We start from the raw sequence: 26286 nt of genomic DNA, 5'->3' as shown, positions 1-26286 counted from the left end.
ACGAGTCAGTCGGCTGAGCTGAGAACAGGGGGCCAATATTTTTGCAACACTTACTTTTCAGAGTTTTTATTGTACGTATACTATATAATGTTGAAATAATTTGGCTCCACTACACGATTGTGTCTCACAAGTTATTAATTCTTATGACATATTTATATGTGGCAGAATGATAATACTTTCACAAAGCACTGTATACATATACCAGTGGTCCCCAAACTACGGCCCGCCTCCCCATTTGTTCCGGCCCCCTGAACAATACCAGAAAGCATTTTGATTTTTTTTTTTATATATGTGTATTTGTATTTGATAATAAAGTTGAACTTTTGCAATAAAATGTTCCTTAGTTATGAAATATTTTCATTATTAACTATTAGTTAGTAACTATTTTATACGGTGTAACAAGGGTTGCTGACTAGTTAAAATGTTATATTTTGGGATTTTGGTGTTGTTTTGTAAAGCAGAAAAAGTAAAGCACCAGCATACCACCACTAGATGATATAGTCTCACAGGTCAGTGAAGGGTGTTTGGGGCAAGTCTCACGGGACTTCACGTGATTTAATAAATCACTCTTAATGTCAACAAGTAAATGGTGTCGTGTAAGACTGTCATTTACCATCTATTTTGCAGGTGAGATGTTTATACTGGTAACACACTTACTGTGGGGAGGATGATATGTGAAAATATGTTCGTAAAGGTCGTTTGTGATGTCTGTAGTTGACAAAAAGTGAAATAGTACGAGTGAGTCGTCTGTTAGCATAAGCAACAGAGTGAGCTATGCTACGTTATGCGGGACTGGGTTAAGAGTGTACTGTGATGTTAATATGTATATTTGGTTACCATATAACACAAAGTTAGTTGTTTTGGAAGGTACAGCTATGGTGTTTTTGTTAAATGATTCCTGACAAGTACCAATTGATGGCAATGTTATTTTGTATTTATATGTTAGGGGACCTCACGTGATTTAAATAATGTGCATTTGAATTGAAACTAGAGCTGCTTTTGGGACAAGTGAAAAAGCACAGCTTCATCCTTCTCCTTGCTACACAAAACCTCTCTGCAGAGAACCCAGCAGTTCCGTTTCCAGCTGAAAAGTGTGTGGAAGCGTTGGAAATGCTGAATGCGGAGTTCGGTGTGCGAATCTGTGAACTACATGTTTATGCAAAAGAAATCGGTCTTTTCCAGAACCCATTTGTTGCCGACATTGATGAAGCCCAGCCTTCTTATCAGTTTGAGTTGGCCGAGTTACATAACTGTGATGTTCTGAAAGACAGATTCAAGCCCAACTGTCTCATTGACTTCTATGCCGCCCTCCCAAACGACAGGTTCCCTAACATCAGAAAAACATGCAACACTTTTTGGCAGCACGTACATCTGCGAGCAAACCTTTTCACGCACGAAACTGCTGAAAACTCCAATGAGATCAAGATTGCCAGATGAACATCTGCATCAGTGTTTGAGACTGGCAGTGACTAGAATGGAACCTGACATTCAACTTCTCACCAGCCAGATGCAGTCCCACAGTTCACACTGATGAACATACATAGGTAAGCGTAGGTAATACTTTTCTGACTTGAATGAGTCATTCTGAGTATAAACACATATAATCATAATAAAATCTACTGGGATAAAATCCATCTCCACAACCATACTGGTAGTGGTACTGGTTGTGCTGTGTAGGTCCTGTATCACTTTGTTCAGTTTCTCAGCCTGCTTGCTTGGTGGTTTTCACAGGGAAGTTGATGAGAAAGAGAGAGAGCTGCAAACAACGATGTCTACAGGCCTACTGGAACCTACAAAAGGATTATAAGAAAGGAACACAAGAACTTTGAGAGACTGCTCATACGAGTCATTTAAGTAAGAGATTCTGCTCTGACAAGTAAGCTGAACTTGGACCTGTTAAGACTGTGCACGGCACAACAGAAAGTTAATGTTCCATGGACTCTTTCTCTGTGAAGAACCCAGAGAGGGTTATTTGGTTATTATTTATTTCATAAATAGTGTTATTTATTTTCTGACTTTTGTTATGTGAACAATCCAGAAAGGGTTATTTGATTGTGGCTTTCAGGAAAACAATAAATGTTTACATTTAGGCACTCCTGCAATCATCACACTTTTTCTGTTACAAACAGAGAAGGAAAAAGTTATGTGGCCCTCACAGGAAAGAGTTTGGGGACTCCTGACATATACTCACAGTTGCTACGTATGGGTTTTATATTGTGTTCCTTCTTGTGCATTCTTTGCATATTGATAATTGTACTACTTTTAAATTTTGTTTTGTTAATAATATGTAATGTAAAATTCTAAGTGTAGCTTATATGAGCATCTTTGAATATCAAGATACTCTGTGTAATGTCAATAAAGTCATTCGATTCATCTATTCTCTAAAAAAAATATCTAGCTAGGAAAAAAGCACAGTTCAGATTCAAGAAAAATAATTTAAAAGTGCTGTTAAAAAAGCGTGAGCAAACCCCAAAACGGCTGTTTCTTTATAGCACTGCAACAGATTTCAAAAGTCTCCCGAGAAGAAGTGGGTTGGGGTAGGCACACCGAATATTCCCATTGGGGCACTGTGGTTCGGGGTCCACATTTTCAGAGACAAATTGCTCCCATTTGTCCTGCCACAAACTCAAAGCTTTACCCTTCATTTCCAGGCTTAGTGAACTGTAGCTGGAAGAAAGGAAAGGCGGCATGTCAGTTGGAAAACAGGCGTAGTATTTACTTAGCAGGACAGAACTCACCGAATGGAATTGATGGCCAGTTGCTTGAGTGTGCCCACGTGGGAGCGGTTTCCCCCGAAGCCCACAAATGCCTCGTAAAAATCGTAGGAAAGGCCGGAAGACCCGAACATGGCCGGATCGTCGGAACTGATGACCATCGGGTGGTTTTGGGACATGAGTGTCGCTGCAGGGTGGTTTCGCAGGTCATCTACCAACTTCAACACCTGATGGTTGACAAAAGGGACGTTAACGATTTCTCGAAGGGAAGCGCTTTTTAGCATTTTTTTCTGAGATACAGAAAAACAGTCATGAAAATTTCTCGCTCTGTAGTTTACACTTTTCTCTCTCTCTTTATCACTTCACTCTTACTCTTTTTCTCTTCTTTTTTCTCCCTCCTTCTCTCACTCTCTCTCTTACTCTCTTTCTGTATCTTTCTCTTTGCCCTTTTTTTTCTCTCAGTCTATGTCCCTTCTTCCAATAATTTACCTGGTAATAAATCAGTAAGAACATAGCACGCACTACAAGTTGTAATTTTAGAAATGCAAATCAAACTAGGTGACCGTTGCGTTAATAAGTGGTAAAAAGTATTTCTCAGCTCTAAATAAGTTGGAAAACCCTGGTGTTTAGTAACTGTAACTAATTACTGATTTTCAGTAGTGCGCCCAACACTGGTCATTGCTCAAGGGGGGGGGGAGATTTTTTTAAGGGTTATTGTTCTATCTTCTTTATTCATTATCCATTATCCGTTATCAGTCAGTTCATAGTACGCTACAAAGCCTAGGAGCCGGGACTCTTACTCTCAGCCAAAAGGCCAAGAGCCCTAAAACCCAATCACTAGATGACTCATGATATAGATAAAATACAAAAACACAATTTGATTTTACCTCATTATCAAACTATTTTTACTCACGGTGCCGAAAACAAATGTGGAAGAATGGAGAAGACAGAAATTCATCCTGAAAGATTTAAACAGTGTTGGGCACGTTACTTTAAAAAGGTAATTATTTGTAGTTACTCACTACCTCTTCCGAAAATTAATTGAGTTAGTCAAGTCATGTTTATTTGTATAGCCCTTAATCACAAAGAGTCTCAAAGGGCTGCACAGACCGCAGATTATTGCAAACCACAAACTATTATTACACTGACTTACTCTATAGTAAAAGTAACTGGGAAAGTAACTATTTCTGTTACTTTAAAAAGAAGGTGTTGTATATCAACCAATTTAAAAATTTCTGAGCTGTATTCGAGTCAGTTGAATAGAGGAGAACAGACAGGTAGATGTGTTTTAGAACCATGTAATATTTATTGCACTCAACCAGCAACAGAGTTATCTTACACTTGAAGTGCAACAAAAAGAAACAGCAAACAATATAATAAAACAACAAATCAGCAATAAATAATATAAAGTGAATTTAACAAATTAAATCTAGCTCACTATCTGAGACAACTGGTCAAGTAGACATTGGCAATAGAACTTAAAAATATTTTATTTGCAACAAAAGTCGAAAGTAAAACATGATGAATCAAGTTTGCTCTGTATCATAAACCACAGTCTCAAGTAAGACCACTGGTCAAGTAGACATATGCTACTGTACATTAAATATGTTTTTCACAACAGAAGTAAACAGTTTAACAATAAATTACATTACAAAGTGTGTAAATCTAACAACCAGAGACAAATTATATATTCAGTACTTCTTCCATCATGTATCCATTCAATCAGACTATTCTACCCCTTCTCAAACCAGTGATCGTATCTGAGGAGTAAAAGGTTGTCAAACCTTGTTTCAGATAGCTCGTTCCAGCACAAAAGACACTCCGCGCAGCTTAGCGTAGGATCAAAAAACCTTTTGCCCTTCTGGGTCAGCTACCTGCCTGACAATACAAGCATTGCTACCTCTATGCACTGCCAAATCAACATGTGCCACCCCATAGACAAAATAAGAATAACAATGAATGGAACACATACATTTAGGCTCCTAGTTGTCGGGTAATAATTGAGTTCAACACTGAAGACAAAAATAAGTGCTGTGATTTTGATTGCTCCGAAGCAGAGTGCATTCAATCTTTCAATATAAGAGACTGCTGATCCTTTGTTTTACTTACATGAATCAATATTTTTTTTTACATATTTTTAGAGAATCTTTGTCTAAATTAGTTAAAATAGAATTGTAAATAAAATTTTGCATTTGATTATGTATTTATAGCACTGAGGAGTTAATTTTTTTCATTTTTATTTTATTGTTTTGCATTTTGGAAGTTGTTCAACTTTAAATCTGTGAGTGCAGAAAACCTAAAATTGTTTTCAATTTTACATTTTTTGGGGGGGATCTTTGAATATTTTAATTTATATTTTATATGTTTTGCAGGGATCCTGTGCGAAACAAATTAATTTGACTAATTAGTAAATAATTTGGTGCATAATGTTTTATTATTTTTGATATTATAATCTTTTAAAAACAAAAGATCTGATGAGCCGTTTGGGAGCAAAAAGCCAGCTCTTCTCAGTAAGTCGAGCAAAAAGAGCCGGTTTTGTAAATAGAGCTGTCCTCTTGGGTGCGACCAGTGACTCACAGTGGCGCTCCACATGACAAAGTCATATTGACTGAGAGCAGGTATGCCGGCATCATTTTTATCCACTTTTAGAGAAAAATGATTTTACTTGTTGCTTGGATTATAGAGTCAGAATGCCAAGAAACATGGCAATGGCAACAAATTCAAGCATTTTCAAGGATTTCAAGTGTCCATACGAACCCTGTACATACAAAAAGATATCAATTAAAATAAGTAACACCAAAAGCAAAGTACCTGATTAGATATGGGGCACACTTCCACAGCCACGCCTCTCTTCCAGGACAGTTCCCGAGCCAAAGGGTGGCGGATCAGAGCAAAGCCATGACCGATGCGTGAAGTATTAAACAAAATGGCATCCAACAAGTTCTGGTCCACGTCAGTGCCCTCAAGATCTGTGATCATGGAAAGCAGACAAATATATAAAATGTATGCCTTTTAATTTTTCACACCCTCCCCCGATTGTGTTGATTGGAAACAAGCCACATTCTTACTGGTCTCCCCAGCGTGGAAAAAGTAGGGAAGGTCCACACCCATTTCTGCTGGTAGCGACAAGGCATCTCGGAAATACCATAGCGGCTTTCCATCATCTTCACGACCGACCTGCATGAAGGATATTTAAAGTGGTACCTCTACTTACAAATGTCTTTAAATACAAAATTTTCGGGTTACAAAGTAACTTAACGGAAAAATATTGCCTCGAGTTACAAAGGCTTTTCATGGTACAAACTCAAAAATACACTACACGTTGCCATGCGACGCTCCCAGAGTTCTACTTGAAAACCGGGGCGTATGCATGAATCCCGGCATGCTCTTCGTGTTCCCTTTTCTGGCATGCTCTTCATGTCCCCTTCCCGCTCTGTAAACACCTGGCAACCCGATGCGTATGCTTGAATCCCGACATGCTGTGTGTCCCCTTCCTGCTCAGTCAACAGTCTATTTTATGATACCGGTACATATGGACTCCACGAATGACATGCTGAAAAGTGGACAATAAATAATACACTCATCACTTCCACTTTACTGTACTTTTTATGCTCTCATTTACAGACACACTTGATTAAATTCTTAGACGAATTTGCTGAACTTTTGTCTGAACTAGTAACCTATGCAGACAAAATTATAATAAGTGGGGACTTTAACATTTATATGAACTCCCCACTCAGTTCACTTACTGTTGCGTTTCGGTCTCTAATTGATGCATTTGGTTTTAATCGACTGGTTGATTTGCCAACCCATAAAAATGGAAACACGCTAGACTTGGTTCTGACTCGAGGAGTTTTAACCTCAAACATTATGGTGTTACCGTGTACTACCGTTATCTCGGATCATTATTTAGTTACATTTGAGGTGCTAGCTGTATAGCGGCGCTGCCACGAGCGGCTGCCTTTTCCAGCAGCTGCCCTATTGTTTATTGTCTGCTCCTATCTTCTGTGTTTTTTCTTCCCGTTTTGACAACTACACTATGGATTACTTCTATCCTATGAGACATGGGTTTTAGCACACAAAAAAATGCGTGTATTCAAGGAATTTCAACTCCTTGCCCTGAAGAATTCTCGTGCCGGTGTGATGAAGGGGCCTATCGTGGAAGAAGAGCCGGAGCTAGCGAAGCGGCGTTATAAGTCTTCGGTACCATCCGTAATCATGGTAAATGCGAACTCACGACCAAATAAGATCATCGAGTGCTGGTGGAAAACATCGAAGCGCACAGGGAGCGCAGTTGCTGTGTTTTGCGGAAACGTGGCTTACGTTTAGCATTCCGGACGCTAACGTGTAGCCACCCGGAGCTATCCAGCTTCAACGCCGCTAAACAGAGACACGAAAGCCGGGGGTAATCGGAGAGGAGGCAGACTTGCTAATACGAGGTGGTGCATCCCTGGATTTTCACAAAGAAAAGTTTTCCATCTGCCGCAGGGATGTCAAACGTTTGGACTGGCGTGACATCATCCACTCCGCTACAAGCACCCCTAGGGCGTCATGTTAATCTGTTAATAAACAACGGGGTAGACTGCCTGAAGTGTAAATTTCCCTACGGGGATGAATAAAGTATCTATCTATCTATCTAGCTCAATGTAGTGCTAAAAAAACTGAAGGATTTAGCGGACGCAATATAAGCACTGGCACAGTTTCTGAGCTCTTTGAACTCCTTCCTGGAGCAGTTGCGTCCTTTCCTTCATACAATGGCTCGATTGACTCACTCATGAATGAGTTTAATACTACCCTGGCTAGTGTCCTGAATTCAATAGCGCCCATAAGGCTTAAATCACGTCCTAAAAGACGCACGCCTTGGTTTACTGATGAAACTAGAACCCTTAAACAAGAATGCAGGAAATTGGAAAGAAAATGGCACGCTACCAAGCTTGAGGTTTTCCATCAAACCTGGTGTGACAGCTTGGTAAAGTATAAAGCGGCCCTTGCCTCTGCAAAATCGGCCTACCTTTTGAAGGGGATTGCGTCACAAAAGAACAATCCCAAAGTCCTTTTTGACACTGTAGCATCGCTTACAAGGCAACAGACTATATCGCAGATAGTTCGACCCACTCTGCTCATGACTTAATGGTCTTCTTTATTAAGAAGATTCAATGCATACAAGAAGAAATTGCTAAAGACATTATTAATACCACACATATTAAAGGGCTGAAATCTACAGATGCACGAAAGGTTGGCTGTCCAGGGAATTTGTCCAGTTTTAGTGAACTGTCACTTGATCATCTCAAACAGGTGGTGAATGCGGCCAAACCGACAACTTGCCAGTTCGACCCGCTCCCAGGTTCACTTATTAAAAGTCTTTTTGGCGTCCTTGGACCTTCAGTTCTAAATATTATAAACATATCACTCTCCTCAGGTTTAGTTCCAGCAGCTTTTAACAGACATGGGACCAAGTCACACATGTGCAAGTCTCAAGTAAGTCTCAAGTCTTCACCTTCAAGTCCCAAGTAAGTCCCAAGTATTTTTTTCTTGGGCAAGTCAAGTCACAAGTCAAGTCCCGAGTCTTAGATTGCCAAGTCCAAGTCAAGTCACAAGTCATAAAAACAGCGACTCGAGTCGACTCGAGTCCAAGTCACTAAGTCTCAAGTCCCCATGTCTGGCTTTTAAGTCCGTCGTTATTACACCTACACTGAAACGACCCAACCTTGATCCAGAAATCTTATGTAATTATAGACCTGTGTCAAACCTACCTTTCCTTTCTAAAGTACTTGAAAAAGTAGTGGCACAGCAGCTGAGTGATTTCATATCCGAGAATAACCTTTTTGAATCCATGCAATAAGGATTCTGGGCTAACCACATACTGAGACAGCTCTGATCAAGGTAACAAATGATCTCCTACTGGCAATGTATTCTGGGGCTTCATCACTTTTGCTGCTGCTGGATCTTAGTCCTGCTTTTGACACAGTGCACCACAATTTCCTACTAGAACGGTTGGAAAAATGGATTGGTCTCTCACAAACCGTCCTCTCATGGTTCAGATCCTACCTCTCAGATAGGACGCATTGTGTTAAATATGGCGAAATGACATCTGAGCCCTTTAATATTACCTGTGGTGTTCCGCAGGGTTCAGTGCTTGGCCCCCTTCTTTTCAGCATTTACATGCTTCCATTAGGTGATATTATTCGCAAGTACGATATCAGTTTCCACTGCTACGCAGACGACACTCAACTATATCTTCTGTTGGAGGAATCTGCCACACTAAACTGTGGAAATTTGGAGGCCTGCCTCATTAAGATAAAAGAATGGATGGCACTCAATTTCTGGCGTCTTAACTCTGAAAAGACCGAAATGTTAGTCATTGGTCCATCTAAATGCCGTGACTTATTCTGACAAACTGCTGTGAACATTGACAAATGTCACATCACACAGAGTGACTCAGTTAAAAATTTAGGTGTCATATTTGACCCTGATCTATCCTTTGAAACGCATGTAAAGAAAATTACTAGAACCGCTTTCTTCCAGCTTCGTAACATTGCTAAAATTTGTTCTATACTGTCTCAGTCGGATGCGGAAACTATAATTCATGCATTTGTTACCTCCCGTCTTGATTACTGTAATGCACTACTTTCTGGTCTCCCGAAGTCTAGAATCAAGTCTCTTCAGCTGGTGCAAAATGCCGCAGCGAGGCTTTTAACTAGGACAAAAAAGTCTGATCACATCACACCGATTTTGGCTAACCTGCATTGGCTCCCAGTTAGCCTTAGATGTGATTTCAAGGTTCTCTTAGTATTATACAAAATAATTCATGGACTTGCTCCCTCTTATCTTTCAGATTTGATTTCCCCCTATGTCCCGGTCCGAAGCCTACGATCTGAGAGTGCCGGTCTTCTGGTGATCCCAAGAGCAAAAAAGTGTTCTGCTGGTTCGAGAGCGTTCTCCATCCGGGCACCGGTGCTGTGGAATGCTCTTCCCCCTGAGATCCGATCTGCAACCTCAGTGGAAATGTTTAAATCTAAGCTTAAAACTCACTTCTACTCTATAGCATATGAATAACCTACTCTTCTCGTCGGCTCCAGAGCAGGAGAATGTATAATAATATTCTGAAAAATAGTCTGTGTAAATATAGTGTAATAATCTGTGAAGCCCTTTGAGACTCTACGTGATTTAGGGCTATACAAATAAAAATGACTTGACTTGACAAACAAATGTCATGATAAGAGCTAATTTATCAGTCTCCACATGACTGTACCTCCCTAAAACAAGTTAAATACACTTTTTATTGTATGTCTTAGTCACAAACTAGTCTTGCTATCACATACACAGGCATGTCGGGTCAAGTTATCTGAGCTGTAGCTCCTTCCTGCTTTAGAGGCTCCGCCCAAAGTCGCTTATTCAATCAGAAGGTGCGGGGTGGGTAGCAGGAGGGAGGAGTAGAGAAGTAGGAGGTTATAGAGTGTCTTGGATGCATGAGACATAATAATTGGCTCGTCGAATGAAAAAAATATATAATTAAAAGTGCCGATACAAATATCCGTCAAATTACCAAATAAAGGTCCAGAAAAAGAAGAAATTAGCCAAATTTGGCCTCATTTTAAGTATATTGATTACTCCGGAGCAGTGCATTTAATCTTTTGATCGACTGCTTATCATTTGCGCCTTTAGTTTTACTCATTTTTATTCTTATTTCTTGGGTGTTTTTCAGAGGATCTGTGTCTAAATTGGTTAAAATAGAATTGTAAAGGATCTATGTCCAAATTGGTTAAAATAGAATTGTAAATAGTTAACTGTTTTGGTTGTTATCATTTATCTATAGTACTGAAGAGTTTATATATTTACATTTTACTGTTTTGCATTTTCAGGAGATTTGTGTTTTTTGTGACTTAAATTGTGTTCAGTGTGTAAAAAGATAAAATTGTTTTGTATTTTACCATTTTTTGTGGGTCTGTCAAGTCAGTTCAAGTCATATTTATCTGTATAGCCCTTAATCACAAGGAGTCTGTGAATATTTAAATCTATTTTTCAAGTGTTTTCAGGGCCCCCCTGAAAAACAGAGGAAATTACTCGTTACTAAATAGTTTGATGCACAATGTTTTATTATTTTGGACAATTTCTCATGAAAAAAAACATAAAAATCCAAAGAGCTGTTTGAAAGCCGAAAGAGCCAGTGATCTACAGTAAGACCTCGGTTATCGCGGTTAATGGGGACCAAAACCACCCGCGATAAGTGAAAATCCGGCACACCTTCAAAAAAAAAAAAAATTTTTTTTTAAAATTATTATTTTTTAAATTATTATTTTTTAGACCTGTTTAATGGGGAGCAAAACCACCCGCAAAAAGTGAAAATCTGCGAAGTAGCGACGCCCCTTCAAAAAAAAAAAAAAACTCACCTCATCTCAATATCTGCACCGCTTATCCTTATTATTCGCGAGTGAGCCCCTAACCCGCGGCGCGGGTACTTTCGGGCGCGATACGCACAACACCGCGCGGGCCGGCCTGTCGGAAGAATGCGCCTTCACGCGAGGGGGGAGGATTTTATACGGGAGTCAGACTTGGGCACAACACCGGCGCGCGGTTTTAGTGCGGCTTCCGCTTCACCGACCCCTAACCCCACAGGTCCCCCCTAACCCCACAGGTCCCCCCTAACCCCACAGGTCCCCCATACCCCTTTCCCCCGCGGCCCTGTCCGTCGGCCGGAGCCATCGAGGGCCGTGTAGCGCCATGTAGAGCCATCGCGGCCCGAGCGGGAGACGTGACATTGGTAACTTTTTCATCTGCGTGAACAAATGCATTTTGTAGAATACGATCGCGCTTTATTGTTTAAATAAACGCGTTATATAGACTATGATCGCCCAATTATTTTAATTAGCTCGCTTTATGGTTTCAATAAGCGTATTACTGTATATAGAATATGATCGCTTTTGTCGGAAGCGCAGCAGAATGCGCGTTCATGCGAGGGGGGGAGGATTCTGTACGGGAGTCGGATTTGGGCACAACCCCGGGAAACGAGAACGGCGCGCCGTGCTAGGGTCGTCGGCCGAGGGGGATTCCCGCAAAAAGTGAAAATCAGCAAAATAGCGACGCCCCTTAAAAAAATATATATATATTTTATTATTTTTTTATAAAATTATTATCATTTACATAGACCGCGAAGCTCTGAATCCGCAAACGTCGAACCGCGAAGTAGCGAGGTCCCACTGTATATGGAGCTGTCTTCTTAGTTGTGACTACTAGGGGGCGGTGACGCGTCACATGTTACCGTCATAATGACAAGCCACCAGAGCAGGCATCTCGGCAGCATTTTCACGCACATTTCCTTCTATTCTTCTGCATTTGTTGCGTGGCCTTGGAGTCAGACTGACAAGAAACATGGCAATGGCAACCATTTCAAGCTTCACCCAAAGTTCAATCATTTTCCTGACCTTGAAAAAAACAATTAAAATTCAAGCATTCACAAGGATTTCAAGCACCCATACGAACCCAGTATTTTTCTACACTTGTATTCTCTCAGTCGGTAACAACGTCATCTCGAAGTAAGTTTACATGTCACTCTGTTTATGGTGTCCCCTAAAACAAAACTAACACAGAGAATGCCCTTTTCTTTTCAAGTAAAAAAATCGCATCGAAATTGCAATGAAAAATCGCGATTAGTTTTTTTTCTCCCAAATTGCGCAGCCCATATGCAGTACCAATCTAATCTACTGTATTCTGCGGTGTATAAAGGCGCAATAGGTTCTAAGGGTCACTTTCAAATTTCTGGCCAAATTGGGGTTTTCAAGTGAGCGTTATAGTCCAGAAAATAGGGTACATTGATGCGAGTTTCTCACCAAGTCAAAGCCAGCCATCACATCTGGAAAGTCTTTCTGCAGCTTCATTGCCTTCTCCACAATTCCCTTCAAAGCAATTGCGTCAATATTCCTGAAACACCGGGATGTCGTCAATTCTCACTTGCGGTCAGAGGTGGGTAGTAACGAGTTACATTTACTTCATCACATTTACTTGAGCACATCTTAGGACATTTTGTACTTCTGGGAGTTTCTGTAAATCAATGTACTTTTTTACTTTTACTTGAGTAGATTTGTGAAGAAGAAACGGTAATGCCCCATTGAAGCCTTTACTTAAATCGCCCCCATGCAAGTACGCGCATTTATCCGAGGCCTTTGTTCGTTTTAAAGAGGCAGCTTCACATAACAAGCAGGTGGCTGTATTAAGGCAAACCGGCGGGTGGGAGGACATCTGTGGAGCCCAAGAGCAAAAAGAGAAAAATAACTACAGAAAGCAAATTTAAACTATGACAATGTGATTTTATGTACTTTACCTTTTCAAAAGGTTGCTATGTTTATTGAGCTCTATTTGGTGGCCAGATAAGGAGCACATTATGCACCTTTGTTCCTCAAAATAAAAATGAGATTAAAAATTTGATTACTTAATTGTATTAATTTTATTTTATCAAAACAAATAAGTATTCTGTCATTCATTAATAAACTTGAGGCGGTATCAGACAACAGAGTACAGTAGTCACGTCATTCTCACAGGATGTGCTGCATCCGACCTAGTAATTTTGACAATAAGCTAATATAGATACATATAGCATGTGCTGCGTTCATTTTAATACTTAAATAGGGCTTTTAATTGTTAATGGCTCCTGACAAATTTGCTTATTAGAGTACTTGAATATACCTCAATTATTTTAATCTATTATTAAATAAAATTAAATACTGGTATAATATATTGTTGATTGGATGGATGTTAAAGATTTGATAATCACATTGAATAGTTGGTTAAATTGTTTTTGATACAAAATAAGATGTTACTCCAGTTGCACAGTATTTGAGTAGTTTTTTCACCCAGCACTTTTTTACTTTTACTCAAGCAATTATTTGGATAATTACTTTTTACTTCAACTTGAGTATGCAAAGGTTTGGGCACCCCTGATCATTTTCAAGATCTCATCTCATTAGCTGCACCGCTTATCCTCAGTAGGGTCGCGGGGGTGCTGGAGCCCATCCCAGCAATTATCGGGCAGTGGGCAGGGGACAAAGATTTTCCTTTATAAATCATTGGTTGTTTGGATGAGCAATTTAAGTTATCATATTTCAGACAAACGCAGTCAAATATGAGGAGTGAAATTAGGTTCATAGGATTTACAGAAAGTGTGCAAAACAAAAGTAGGCAGGTGCATAAATTTTGGGCACCCTTGTTGTTTTATTGATTTGAATAACTTTAGCACTAATTATTGGAACACAAAATGTGTTTGGTAAGCTCATTGACCCTTGACCTACATACACAGGTGAAGCCAATCATGAGAAAGGGTATTTAAGGGGGCCATTTGCAAGTTGTTCTCGTCTTTGCATCTTCTCTGAAGAATGGCAACATGGGAGCCTCAGAACAATTGTCAAATGACCTGAAAACCAAAATTGTTCAACATCATGGTTTAGGGGAAGGATACAAAAAGCGGGCTCAGGGATTTCAGCTGTCAGTTTCCAATATGAGGAACATAGTGAGGAAATGGAAGAACACAGGCACAGTTCTAGTTAAGGCCCGAAGTGGCACGCCAAGAAAAATCTCAGATAAGCAGAGGCGAAGGATGTTGAGACCAGTCAAATTCAACCCACAGATCAGCTCCAAAGACCTACAACATGATCTTGCTGCAGATGGTGTTACTGCGCATCGTTCAACTATTCAGCTCACTTTGCACAAGGAGATGCTGTATGGGACAGTAATTCGGAAGAAACCTTATCTGTGCACATGTCACAGAGTCACTTGAGGTATGCTATAGCACATTTGGACAAGCCAGCTTCATTTTGGAATGAAGTGCTGTGGACTGACGTAACAAAAATTGAGTTATTTGGATATAAAAAGAGACGGTATGCATGGCGGAAGAAGAACACAGCATTCCAAGACAAACACTTGCTAACCACAGTGAAATTTGGTGGTCGGTTCCATCATGCTGTGGGGTTGTGTGGCCAGTGCATGAACTGACAATCTTGTTAAAGTTGAAGGTCGCATGGATTCCAATCAGTATCAGCAGATGCTTGCGAACAATGTTCTAGAATCAGTGACAAAGCTGAAGTTGCGCCGGGGCTGGATACTTTAACAAGATGAAATGAAATGAAATGATCTGCATTTATATAGCGCTTTTCAAGTCAATGACTTCCCAAAGCGCTTTACAGTGTGCTTCACATTTCCTAATAGCGGCCTTGTATTGCAGCCATGTAAGACGCTAACCTGCTTATTGGGGGTATTAGGGGTTCAGTGTCTTACCCAAGGACACTTGGACATGTAACACGGACAAACCGGGATTCGAACTGGGATCCCTTGATCCCAAGACGAGCGCTCTACCTCCTGAGCTACTGCCGCCCAGTAACAAGGCAACGACCTCAATCACTGCTTAAATTTTACTTAGGCATTCATGCAGAGGAACAAGTACAATGTTCTGAAATGGCTATCTCAATCCCCAGATCTGAATATTATTACAAATCTGTGGTGTGATTTAAAGCGGGCTGTCCATGGTTGGAAACCATCAAACCTGACTGAATTGGAGATGTTTTGTAAAGAACAATGGTCAAAAATACCTTCAACCAGAATCCGGACCCTCATTGGAAGCTATAGGAAGCGTTTAGAGGCTACTTTTTCTGTAAAAGGAAGACCTAATAAATATTGATGGAATTTTCCTGTTAGGATGCCCAAACTTATGCACCTGGCTACTTTTGTTTAAGCAATTATTGCAAACTTTCTGTAAATCCTATGAACTTCATTTCACTTCTCAGATATCTATGTGTTGGTCTGCTATTTGATACCGTAAATTCCGGACTATAGAGCGCACCTGATTATAAGCCGCACCCACCACTTTTTGGGTGATTTGCCATTTTTGTACTTACACAAACCGCACCCATGTACAAGCCGCGTGCGCTCGCATTAATACTTGAGATACAATCTCAAGTTTAACCCAGACCAGATTGAAAGTTCCACAATTGTAACTACATATATAGTACACAATTCTAGAACCACAGTTGGCATCGTAAATGGAAAATGATACCCGTAATTAACGTATGATGCAGACTTGTAAAGTCCGGGTCCCGTTGAAAGTAATCCAAGGAAACAAAATGTATATTTCCAAAGTTAAGGGTGGGAAAAATATATATCCACTAATGTCCGCTGCGACAACAGACAGATCTACCGGTAACTCAGCTTTACCCCAATTCCAATCAGCCCGTGTTTGCGCCGCCCCTTCTTTTTGATTCGTACGTAGAACACATAACAGAAAAAAACCCTCCAAAATAAATACATGACAAAAATATACAGTTGCAAATACATATTATACATGGTTACACATATTTACGAAGAAATACGGTACACAGAGAGTTTTCAAAGCTTTAATAATAATAATATAACTTTCATCCCAAACCGTGCCTTTGAAAGGTACCAACACGCTAGTAGGATCACGCTGGCAATGTATGAAACGTGTCTGTTAAAAAAAGGCATTCCGTAATTGTGAAATTCACGGAAGATCGTCCTCAACTTCCTCCTCATAACTATCGCCATCAAGGGCGTCTTCTTCATTATCGGAACGTACCCTAACTTTACAGACAATGTATGCTTAAACTTAAAGGTTGCAGTCTTTCTTGGCGCACATATTCTACTGGTATTAATCTTACCTTTTATACTCCAGCGCCGCTGGTAGCCGTTAGAAAAATTCCATAAATTGAACATTCGGGAAAAAAGTAGCGGCTTATTGTCCGGAATTTCCGGTATATTTAACTGAAATTGCTGATTTGAACAACCAATGATTCATAAAGGAAAATCTTGAAAATGATAAGGGGTGCCCAAACTTTCGCATATGACTGTATTATTCTGAAGTGACAGTACTTTTACTTGAGTAACACATTTGGCTAGTCTACCCACCTCTGCTTGCGGTATTGTTATCCTACAAAAGAACTCCTAAACAGACCTTTGGGCGATGAAAATGAATCTGCTTCCGAAGAAATCCGGGTGGTCCGTTTTGAACTGTCTGGTGACATCGTCGTAGGTTTTTAGAGCCCAAGCTGAGTCATGAATGCTGCCGTCCAACTCGTACACCTAAGTCAAACCGACAAGATTTTTAAAAAAGGGCAAGTATTAAAACAAACCGTATTGGTCATAGTTACTCACTACTTCTTCCAAAAAGTAACTGAGATAGTAACTGAGTTACTCTATGGTAAAAGTAGTTACCAGGGGATGTAAATGTTTCTGTTACTTTACAAATAAGTAATATGTCAAGGAGTTTGGAGTATCTGAGCAAACACGAAACACCGTGGGGATATCTTTGACCGAAGTTTACTTGAATAGATGGGAATTCCGGCTATTTTTAGATAACGGTTTTTTTTTTGGCTTGGCTCATTAAAAGAGTCCCAAACGGTTCTTTGGGTTGCTTTTGTTGCTTTATTCCCTACATTACAAACTGTTATGTAAAATTAAGCACCGAATTATTAAAAACAAAAGAAAAATACAATACCAATAGAAAAAAGAGATTAAACAGTAAACATTGCATTTTTATATCAACACATTATAATTCAAATATTTAAAATCTACAAAACATGATAAAATAAAAAATAATTTAAACCTTTATTATGCTTTACAAATTTAAAGTCAACAACACGGAATACGAAAAAAATCACAAGAGAAAAAAAGAAGTCTTTGAGGGAACCAGCTGTTGATTGGTGGGGAGCCGGGTCCATTTAGTCAATTCCACGCCAGCTCATAGAGACGTTTCATTCGTGAATGACACGAGTCGGGTGCTATCAAATATAAGTCTCACATTTTTCACAACTCTTATTTGCCTTTTTTTCTCCCCGCATTACAAAAAAATATATTCGGATTCTCAATCTAATTATATGGTCGTCACAGTTTTGAATCGTGACATGATTCAAAAAAACGCGCCGTAAACAATTCGGGAGGTAAAGCGGCAAACCGCTTTCTTTAAAGTAACGCACACATTTGACCATCAGAAACAGTAATGGTGGAAGAAATAATGAGTAAAATTACACCACAACTGAAAAAATACTGTTGTATTTATAACACCGTTATTCCTAACACAGAAACAAAAAAAAAATCCCCCCCCTCCAAAAAAAAATCAATGCAGTCACGAAATCTTACCGGTAAAAGTAAGGCCCGTACTTCCACATACATGACGTTATCTTTGTAGAATTGGATGAGACTGTGGTAGTAATAGTCTCTGAAGACAGGAGCATATGTGAGGAGGCCCATCACAGCCAAGAACTTAAGTCTAAACTTCTCCCAAACCACAGCCTGGTCGGGATACAAAGTGTCCGGATCCCCATCAGTGAAGAGGGTGAAGTTGGCCAGGATGCTGGAAACATGTAAAAAAAACTTCACACAGTCTATCTACTCTTTTATACGGGAGATTTGTAACTCAGGGTTTGTCCGCCTGGCCAAATTCAAGCACTTTTTAAGCACTTTCAAAGCCAATTTTTCAATTTTCCGGGTACCTTCAAAGGAGGAAATCTGGCGCCAATTAATAGGTTATTTTTTTTAGTTGACTTTGACGATTAAAATAAAGTCGCTATGTTGCTGCTAGCATACCTTATGCTATTTTGAGCTGTTCATATTTATGATCCTTCTGTGAAAATGGGCTGCTATAAACTGACGTGAATTCTGCAATCCTGCTTCAACAGCGGATATGCAACTTGGCTACATCCCACTTGTTTACAAACAAGGAAAGGTGTTGGGTAATAGCGGAGTTCAAAACGGAAGACAAAAAAAAAAGAAAGGTACAGTATGTATAAAAGCAGAAGAATAAGCCAGATTTTGACTCATTTTAATGAAAATTAATTCCTCCAAAGCAAAGTGCTTTCAATTTTGTAATTTTAGAGACTGTTGGTATTTTGCTTTATGTTTTACTTATCTTAATTAATATTTTTTGCGTGTTTTACAGAGGTTATAAGTCTATTTTAGTTAAAATAGATTCGTAAATGGTTAATTTCTTTTTTCAGTTTTTTTTTTGGCACTGAAGAGTTAATTTTGTCATTTTGCATTTTTGAGATTTTGTGTTATTCGACTTCAAAGCTGATCAATTCCTAAAAAGCTAAAAAAAAAAATGTATATTTTACAATTTTATTTTGTAAATCTGTGATATCCGTTATATTTCATGTGTTTTTTATTACTAAATAATTTGGTGCATAATGTTTTATTATTATTCATGATACATAATTTCAAAAAACAGAAACTCTGAGGCACACACAGTGAGCCGAGCCAAACGATCTGGTTTTCTAAATAGAGCAATCCTCTTAGATGTGATCAGAGGGGGCGGTGACACTTCACATGACGCCATAATAACTGAGCAGCCGTGTCGGTGTCATTTTCATGCAATTTAAAGAAAATTCCTTAATCTATTGCGTGGTCTATAGTAAAAATGCCAAGAAACATGGCAATAGCAACAAATTCAAGCATCTTCAAGCACTCTATCCAAAATGTAAGCATTTACCTGAACTTGATAACTAAAGATTGAAATTCAATCATTTAAGGATTTCCAGCGATCGTACGAACCCTGAATAAAAAGTTTCTTTAAATGGTGCAGTTTACATATTGCCTTCTTGTTCAAATGATAAATCTGACTGTGCTTCACCGCATGTCACTGCTTGTAAGGAACATAAAATGCTAATGCAAGTCTACTTGACTCCTCAAATTGGTCAGTAAATCCTCACCTATTGTCCAGTTCAGTGACGTTGACCAAATTGTTCCTGAGTGTTTCCATGAGGATCCAGGTGGAGCAGTCATGTAGACTTTTGGGTTGCCTCGATGAAAAGATGAATCTGACCAACTCTCCCCTGATGCACATGTAGCAGTTAGGCCGATACGTCACATTCTTTACCAGCCATTCAGGGTCCCCTATGGCAAGGTCATGGACATGCAGGGCACCACCTGAAGCAGAACCCAATTTTAAGGCAGTGGTTCTCAAATAAGGGGGGCGCGGCACATTTGACTTGGAGGAACTTTTCTTTTTTCCCTGGAAGAACGTGCAGTTGCACCTCACCCAGTGTAGGGGCACAGTATATTTTCCATTGGCAGAGTATTTTGTTTATATTTAGCCTCTACCCTATGGGTCTTAAACTCACCGCGCACAGGATGATAGTTTGAGGCCCCCGCCTTAATATGAAAGTTTGAGGGACAATGTGTATTATTTTCCCACTAGATGTCGCTGTATTCTGTTGTGCCACCGAAAACGAGAGCTAAAAGCACAACAGAAGACAAAATACGGACACTCAAAGTGATCAAAATGCAACCTTATTCCTTTTGAAAAAAGAGAAATAAGAAAAGAAAAAGATAAAAAGAAATCCCAAAATGAAAAAAGGATGAGAAAAAAGGGAGACAAAATTAAAAAAAGGAATAACAAGAAAAAGAAAAAAAGAAAAAAAAGAAATAAAAAAAACTGAACTGACCTTATTACTTTTAAAAAAGGAAATAATAATAAAAAATAAAAATTGAAAATGATGATAAAAAACAAAGAGGAAATTAAGAAAAAAGAAAGGTCAAATTCAAGGAAAAAAGGAGAAAAAAAAGGAAAAAGAAAGTTGCATTTTCATCTACATTTTTGTCTTTTTTCTCTTCAATTACTTTTTGTTTTCTTTCCTTTTCTCCATTTTCCCTTTTTAACTTTCATTTCCCCTACTTTTCTTTCAATTTAGTTTTCCCTTTTGTCTCTTTTTCGTATTTCTTCCCTATTTTTTACTTTTGAAAAAATAATATTCCCTTCTTTTTGTCTTTGTGAAAGGGTGAGTAAAAATTCGAAGAAAAAGGGTGCTTTCTGCTCAATTTCAGTCTCCGTAGTTTGTCGTCCTCCTTAGGCTAATTTATAGTTGAACTATACATTAATGTCTGCTCATCCCAGATATCTTCGGGCAGTGGGCAGGTGACACCCAGAACAGGTTGCCAGCCAGTCGCAGGGCAAAAAGGGACAGACAATTCGCTTGCTCATTCACACCTTGGGACAATTCAGACCGGCCAAATTAACCTGACATGCATGTGTTTGGAATGTGGGAGGAAACCGTAGTGGCCGGAGGAAACCCACGTAAGCACGGGGAGAACATGCAATTTCCACATAGGTGGTTCAATCTCATGACCTCTGAACTGTGCTGCACACACACTAAACAATGCGACACTGTGCTGCCTAGGCTCAGTGGCCTTGGGGATAGGGCGCCCGCCCAGAGACTGGGAGGTTGCTGGTTCAAGCATCAGCCGAATCATGCCTAAGACTTACAACATTGGTACTCATTGCCTCCCTGCTTGGCGCTCGGCATTAGGGGGTTTGGTCACCTAATGACTCCCAACACATCAGTTGGGTTGAGCGAGGGGGCCGGGAGTACCCTCCTCTGTATCAATCTCCCAGAAAGAGTCATAAATATGAACGTGTTCCTGACTCTAGCCACCTCCCACTAAGGGGATATGGCTCCGGTATATATATATATATATATATATATATAATACATTAAAGTGACATCTAGTGGACAAATATAAAACACTGTGCCTTTATGAGCAGCGGAAGGCGATCTGTGGAAAACCCCAATTGGCCCAACCTTACCCGGACCCCAACTTTGGCGGCCCCCAAATTCAATTGAGACAATAATTGAGAAGCAAGGGTTTAAGGAGAGCACAACGGTACTTTTACACTGTAGAACGCTAATAAAGAAGGCATCTTTGTTCATTCTCCAGGCAGTATAAAAATACTATGGATTATTGGGCTCACCCACCAAAAATTGTCTTTTGTCATATTTCGTTTCATATACAAGGCGTACTGGAGTATAGGGTGCATGGAATTGAATCTACAGTAAGAGCTACCGTATTTCTTCGTGGATAACCAAAGTTCATTTTATACACTTATGGTATAAAAAAGTGCTATTATTGATTAATCAAAAATTTCACTGACTAGAATCACAAAACATTGTATGCAACGGGAATCGAACCGTGGTCACGGTGGCAAAAACGCCCGTACCGTACCACTAGAGTAGGGGTTGGCTGGGGATAAAATGCTCCTTGTGCAAATTTCCTTGTCAGCGTCCCACTCTTGGTAGGCACAATGTTTAGGTTTGTGTATGCATAGCTAATACATATAATAATTCGGTCCAGTATATAAAGGACACAGTCTCAACTACAGTTTAGAGTCAAGGTGTCACACCAACAAACCTGTTTTGTCTGTACGTCGCTAAGGAATCCTTTAAATAGAAGCTCATTAAACAATGCATGTTCGCACTTGAGACACTTTATTGTAAAATACCTCATAACAAACCGTTAACACACCGAAACGCCAGCCAAACTTAGAAAAGAAGACCAATTCCATTAGGTGGGTAGATCTTGGATTGTATGCCCAATGATTGGTTGTAATGCGTGCCTGTTTTTATATTTGAGACCCCCTGTGTTTAGAAGGCTACTGCTGGCATTTAGGCTACACGGTAACAGTAAGCGGAAGCTATGAAAATAACAAGATACTTTGCTGATATAATAAGTAATATGGACTCAATAGCATCAATCATAAATATTTAATTTCTCTTACCTCATAGGAAGTGTGTGCTGCTAACCTAAACCTTTTTTTTTATAACTGCCACGGTCCAATCTTTTCACTCTAATGCATTTAACCACAACTCTCTATTTTTGTCTTTGATCAGGAGTTTCCGCTGGGATCCTGTAAAACTTCTATTCAAGATCACTAAAGCTTTTCTTAATCCGATTCTGGCACCCAAACACACAACGTGACGACAACGAGCAGCTACGACAGGGTTCTTTTCCTCTGTCTTTTAACCAGAGCAAGTATGATTTGGCCTCCAGCTTCGACTGTATTATTTAGACAATTTCAAATTTCTGGCCAATTTGGGGTTTTGTTACGAGTCACATTTAAAAAAAATACAGTAAATGCTTTGGTCAAGTCTATTTTAGCTTAGCAAGATAAGGAAACACTGATAATAAATCACCTTTGGGCATTTTCTGCAACAATTTAAAGATGGGACTGCGCTCAATTAAGGGTTTGGCATGGAAGAAGTGCATGGCGGGGGGGAAGTCAGCTTTAGCAATCTCATCCTGCTTCATTTGGCAGAGCCGATCATCCAGAAGTTTTTCCAAGTCTGTGAGGACCATTTGGCCCCCGGTCTGTAGGGATGCCTCCAACTCGATGAGAGCGTCTCTCTTTTTGGGGTCTGGCATGGAAAGGACACCTGTTGCGTGCCACAGGAGTAGAAACCCAACCCCAGCCAGAGGGTGCCTTATTAGGACCAGCATCCTCTTCCACTGGTAATCCACACAGAAGAATCGGGTACTGACACAAACACAAAAGTAGAATTTCATTAATTTCAATTAAAGCGCCTGTGGATTTAAAATCGAGGCATTTTGTCAACAGGACTGCTTAATTTGCTTATGAAAAATACCAAAATGAGTGTCTTCATGTCAAATTTTAAGTTGTAAATATAAATCTTAAATTTGGGTTGTTTTTAAAACAAAAGTGACCCACTGACACACTCTTCCCACCCAACGAAAACTGGATGTAGTACTGACGGCAGTCTGGGCAGCGCATAGGCTATCTAATTCGTATCATGTATGTCAGCGGACAGTAGCGTGGACTCTTCCCCCCCCGCCCTACAGAACACAGTATGTGCGTCAGTTCCCACGAAGGGAGCAGCCCCTCCCATCATATTCCTTTTTCGTAGTCATGGGAATTGTAAGAAGCAGCTCCTCCGGCTCACCTGACAAAAACAGCTGGCTCTTTCAGCTCCCAAGCAGTTCTTCAGATTGTTTTAGTTGCTTTAATCCAGGGGTCTCAAACTCAATTGAATCAGGGGCCACCTATGCTAGGATCCGGGTGAAGTTGGGCCAAATGGGGTTTTCCAAAAAAACTAGCACTGTTTTTGTGAAAACATAACACATTCCGCTTTTCTTAAAGGGACAGTGTTTTTATTTGTCCAATAGATGTTGCTGTAATGTGGAGTGCAAGCAAAAATGAGTCCAAGGAAGAATACAAACTATGGAGGCTGAAAGTGAGCAAAAAGCACGCTAGAGGGCAAATAATACACACTGTCCCCTTAACTTTTATATCGAGGTAAGTCAAATCAAGTCACAATTATTTGTATAGCCCTTAATCACAAAAAAATGTCTTAAAGGACTGCACAGGATTACAATGACACCATCGCCTGATCTTAAACCAACATGCGGACAAGGAAAAACTCCAAACCTCAGCGTGAGGAAAAAAGAAACCTTGAGAAGGGGCCTCACAAGTGGTAATTCCCGTTCCTGGATGACCAGGGTGGAATAGATTTAGCATTGGGTCACAGTACACAAACATAGTAAACATCAATAAAGGAGAATACTAGGTAACATGTTGAAATTTGTCCGGAAAGTGCAACGACGCCTCAAGCCTGTAAACTAGTCCAAAAAGTCCATAACAGCAACAACGCAGTTTCCCATCTCTGCCGGCTGGTCGTTGCAGGAGTTGACATACTTCAGGTCTAGATGCTGGTACGCTGACTCATCTCAAATCGTCCTTCAATTATCCCGAGACCCCTGCTCTAATTCATATATTACCAATTATTATGTAACATTAAATAGCGCTTGTGCGGCACAGTTCATGTCATGGGAACCTGTCATGGGTTCAAATCCAGCTCCAGACTTCCTGTGCGGAGTTTGTATGTTCTCCCCGTGCTTGCGTGGGTTTCCTCCGGGCACTCCGGTTTCCTCCCACATTCCAAAAACATGCATGTCAGGTGAATTGGCCGGTCCAAATTGTCCCTAGGTGTGATTGAGCGAGTGAGTTGTCTGTCCCCGTGTGCCCTGCGATTGGCCGGCAACCAGTTCAGGGTGTCCCCTGCCCACTGCCCGATGATTGCTGGGATGGGCTCCAGCACCCCCGCGACCCTACTAAGGATAAGCGGTGTAGCTAATGAGATGAGATGAAATAGAACATTACTTAAAGCAAGGAAAGATATGGCAAAAAAAGACAATGCAAAAACAAAACAAAAGAAAACAAAATCAAACAGGAAAAAAGAGAAAGACGAAAAACAAAGAAAAAAAGGTAAAAAGCTGGGGAAAAAGAAAAGCAGGAAGTAAGAAAAGACAGAAGAAAAACAAGAGTCAAAAACTAGTGAAAATGAAAAGAAAAAAAAGAAAAGGGGAAAAATAGCGAAGAAAATAAGAACAAAAGCAAAAATAAATAAGTCCAAGGCTAGAAAACAATAAAATAAAAACCAAAACCAAAAAGGGAAAATTGAGAACAATAAAAGAAAGAAGAGCAGGAAAAACAAAGTATGAAACTAGGAAAACAAGAAACTAGAAAAGACGTAAATAAATGATTGGGTGTGGGAGTGGTAAAAGTTGTGCCAAACACAATTTTACGGGATGTATTCAAATCATAGACGGAAATAGACACGCGTAAATTCAACCTGGGATTTATCTTTATGTGTGATTAACACTCAAGTGTGAACGCAGACCATATACATTTACAATCATGCATTCAATTTCTAGTCATGTCAAGTAACATTTATTTGTACTCTATAGCCCTTAATAACAAGATGTATCAAAGGACTGCACAGTTTACAATTACACCACCCCCTGATCTTAAATCAACATTCTGGAAAGAAAGGTCAAACATTTACAACTCTTTCACAATGTCTAAAAATTAGCCAAAATAAAATACAAAGCGTCGTTTTTAGGACTGTAATATGGTCCTCTCAATATGGCCACTTTCGGAAACGCCAAAACCTAACATTAGAAACATTTCTAAATGCAATTTTTAGTTTTTTAGATTGTGATCAAATTTGACAAGGTAACAGGTAAGGCTTTATGCCATCGTCTCATCTGTTTCCCAGCTAAAATACCATGTTACACTCATGTGCAGGCAAGTGAATGCAAACAAATACTTAAAAAAAGAAATAAAAACAAAAAAAATATTAAAATTCAAGCCAAAATACAAACATTCTATTTCTGTGAGATTTCTGAGTGTTCCAACTCGGAAAAATGTAGCACTTACAGTGATTATTTCAGTTTGGGACAAAACTACAGAGTCTTCCCTTTTAGAGACGCTTGAGCACTTCTTTTTACGATAGGCGTGAAAACCGGGGATTATTTTACGGTATGAAATTAATGAAAATGTCTATTTACCAAACTTTCTGCCACGAAACGATTTGCGTTGACAAACTGACACCGAATGAAGAGTCGGCCTTGCTTAAACCCAGACGTGTGCTGCTGTCTAAAAGCAGCTCTCGGGGTCACGTTAAGCTCCGCCCCTTCCGACCACAATATCTCGTAAACAAAAGATCACTTTCAAATATCACGTAAAAAAAGACTACATAAATTTAAACACTGACCCAGACGTTTTTTTTACCTTTAGCTTTGTCATCATGCTTATTTTAATTCTTAGTCAATGGCAAATTGACTGCATTTTAACAGGTGTTGTTTAAACCCGACTATCCTGCAAAATCTGATCCCCCTTCGCGTGAACTACGCTTCTCAGCGCCGCGCCCCCGACAGAACGTGTGTCGCGATCGTAGTCTGTATAATGTGTTTTTAAAGAAAAATTGATTGGTGTGATTAAAACAGA

At 39.7% G+C, this 26286-nt stretch overlaps 1 protein-coding gene across 3 annotated transcripts; it reads right to left on the bottom strand.

Annotated features, from left to right (window-relative positions):
* On the bottom strand, nucleotides 1-25970 carry ada2a (adenosine deaminase 2a). Of its 3 annotated transcripts, XM_088341055.1 has the most exons (11): nucleotides 25848-25970; nucleotides 22676-23016; nucleotides 19418-19634; nucleotides 17850-18063; nucleotides 16666-16793; nucleotides 12542-12632; nucleotides 5783-5891; nucleotides 5526-5683; nucleotides 2739-2941; nucleotides 2469-2667; nucleotides 1-1790 (listed from the first exon to the last, which is right to left on the bottom strand). In XM_088341055.1, exons 2-10 carry the CDS (start codon nucleotides 22977-22979, stop codon nucleotides 2487-2489), a joined length of 1605 nt encoding a protein of 534 aa, XP_088197181.1. In that variant the 5' UTR covers nucleotides 22980-23016; nucleotides 25848-25970; the 3' UTR covers nucleotides 1-1790; nucleotides 2469-2486. The 3 variants fall into 3 exon arrangements, with proteins under 3 accessions (XP_088197181.1, XP_088197180.1, XP_088197182.1); XM_088341054.1 differs by having other exon boundaries at nucleotides 1-2667; XM_088341056.1 differs by having other exon boundaries at nucleotides 1-2667; nucleotides 25717-25865.
* Nucleotides 25971-26286: the final 316 nt, after the last annotated feature.

The sequence above is a fragment of the Urocampus carinirostris genome, chromosome 7 (assembly GCF_059441175.1).
Source record: "Urocampus carinirostris isolate Australia breed hairy pipefish chromosome 7, RoL_Ucar_1.0, whole genome shotgun sequence".
Classification (NCBI taxonomy): domain Eukaryota; kingdom Metazoa; phylum Chordata; class Actinopteri; order Syngnathiformes; family Syngnathidae; genus Urocampus; species Urocampus carinirostris.
This window is presented reverse-complemented; position numbering and strand designations above follow the sequence as displayed.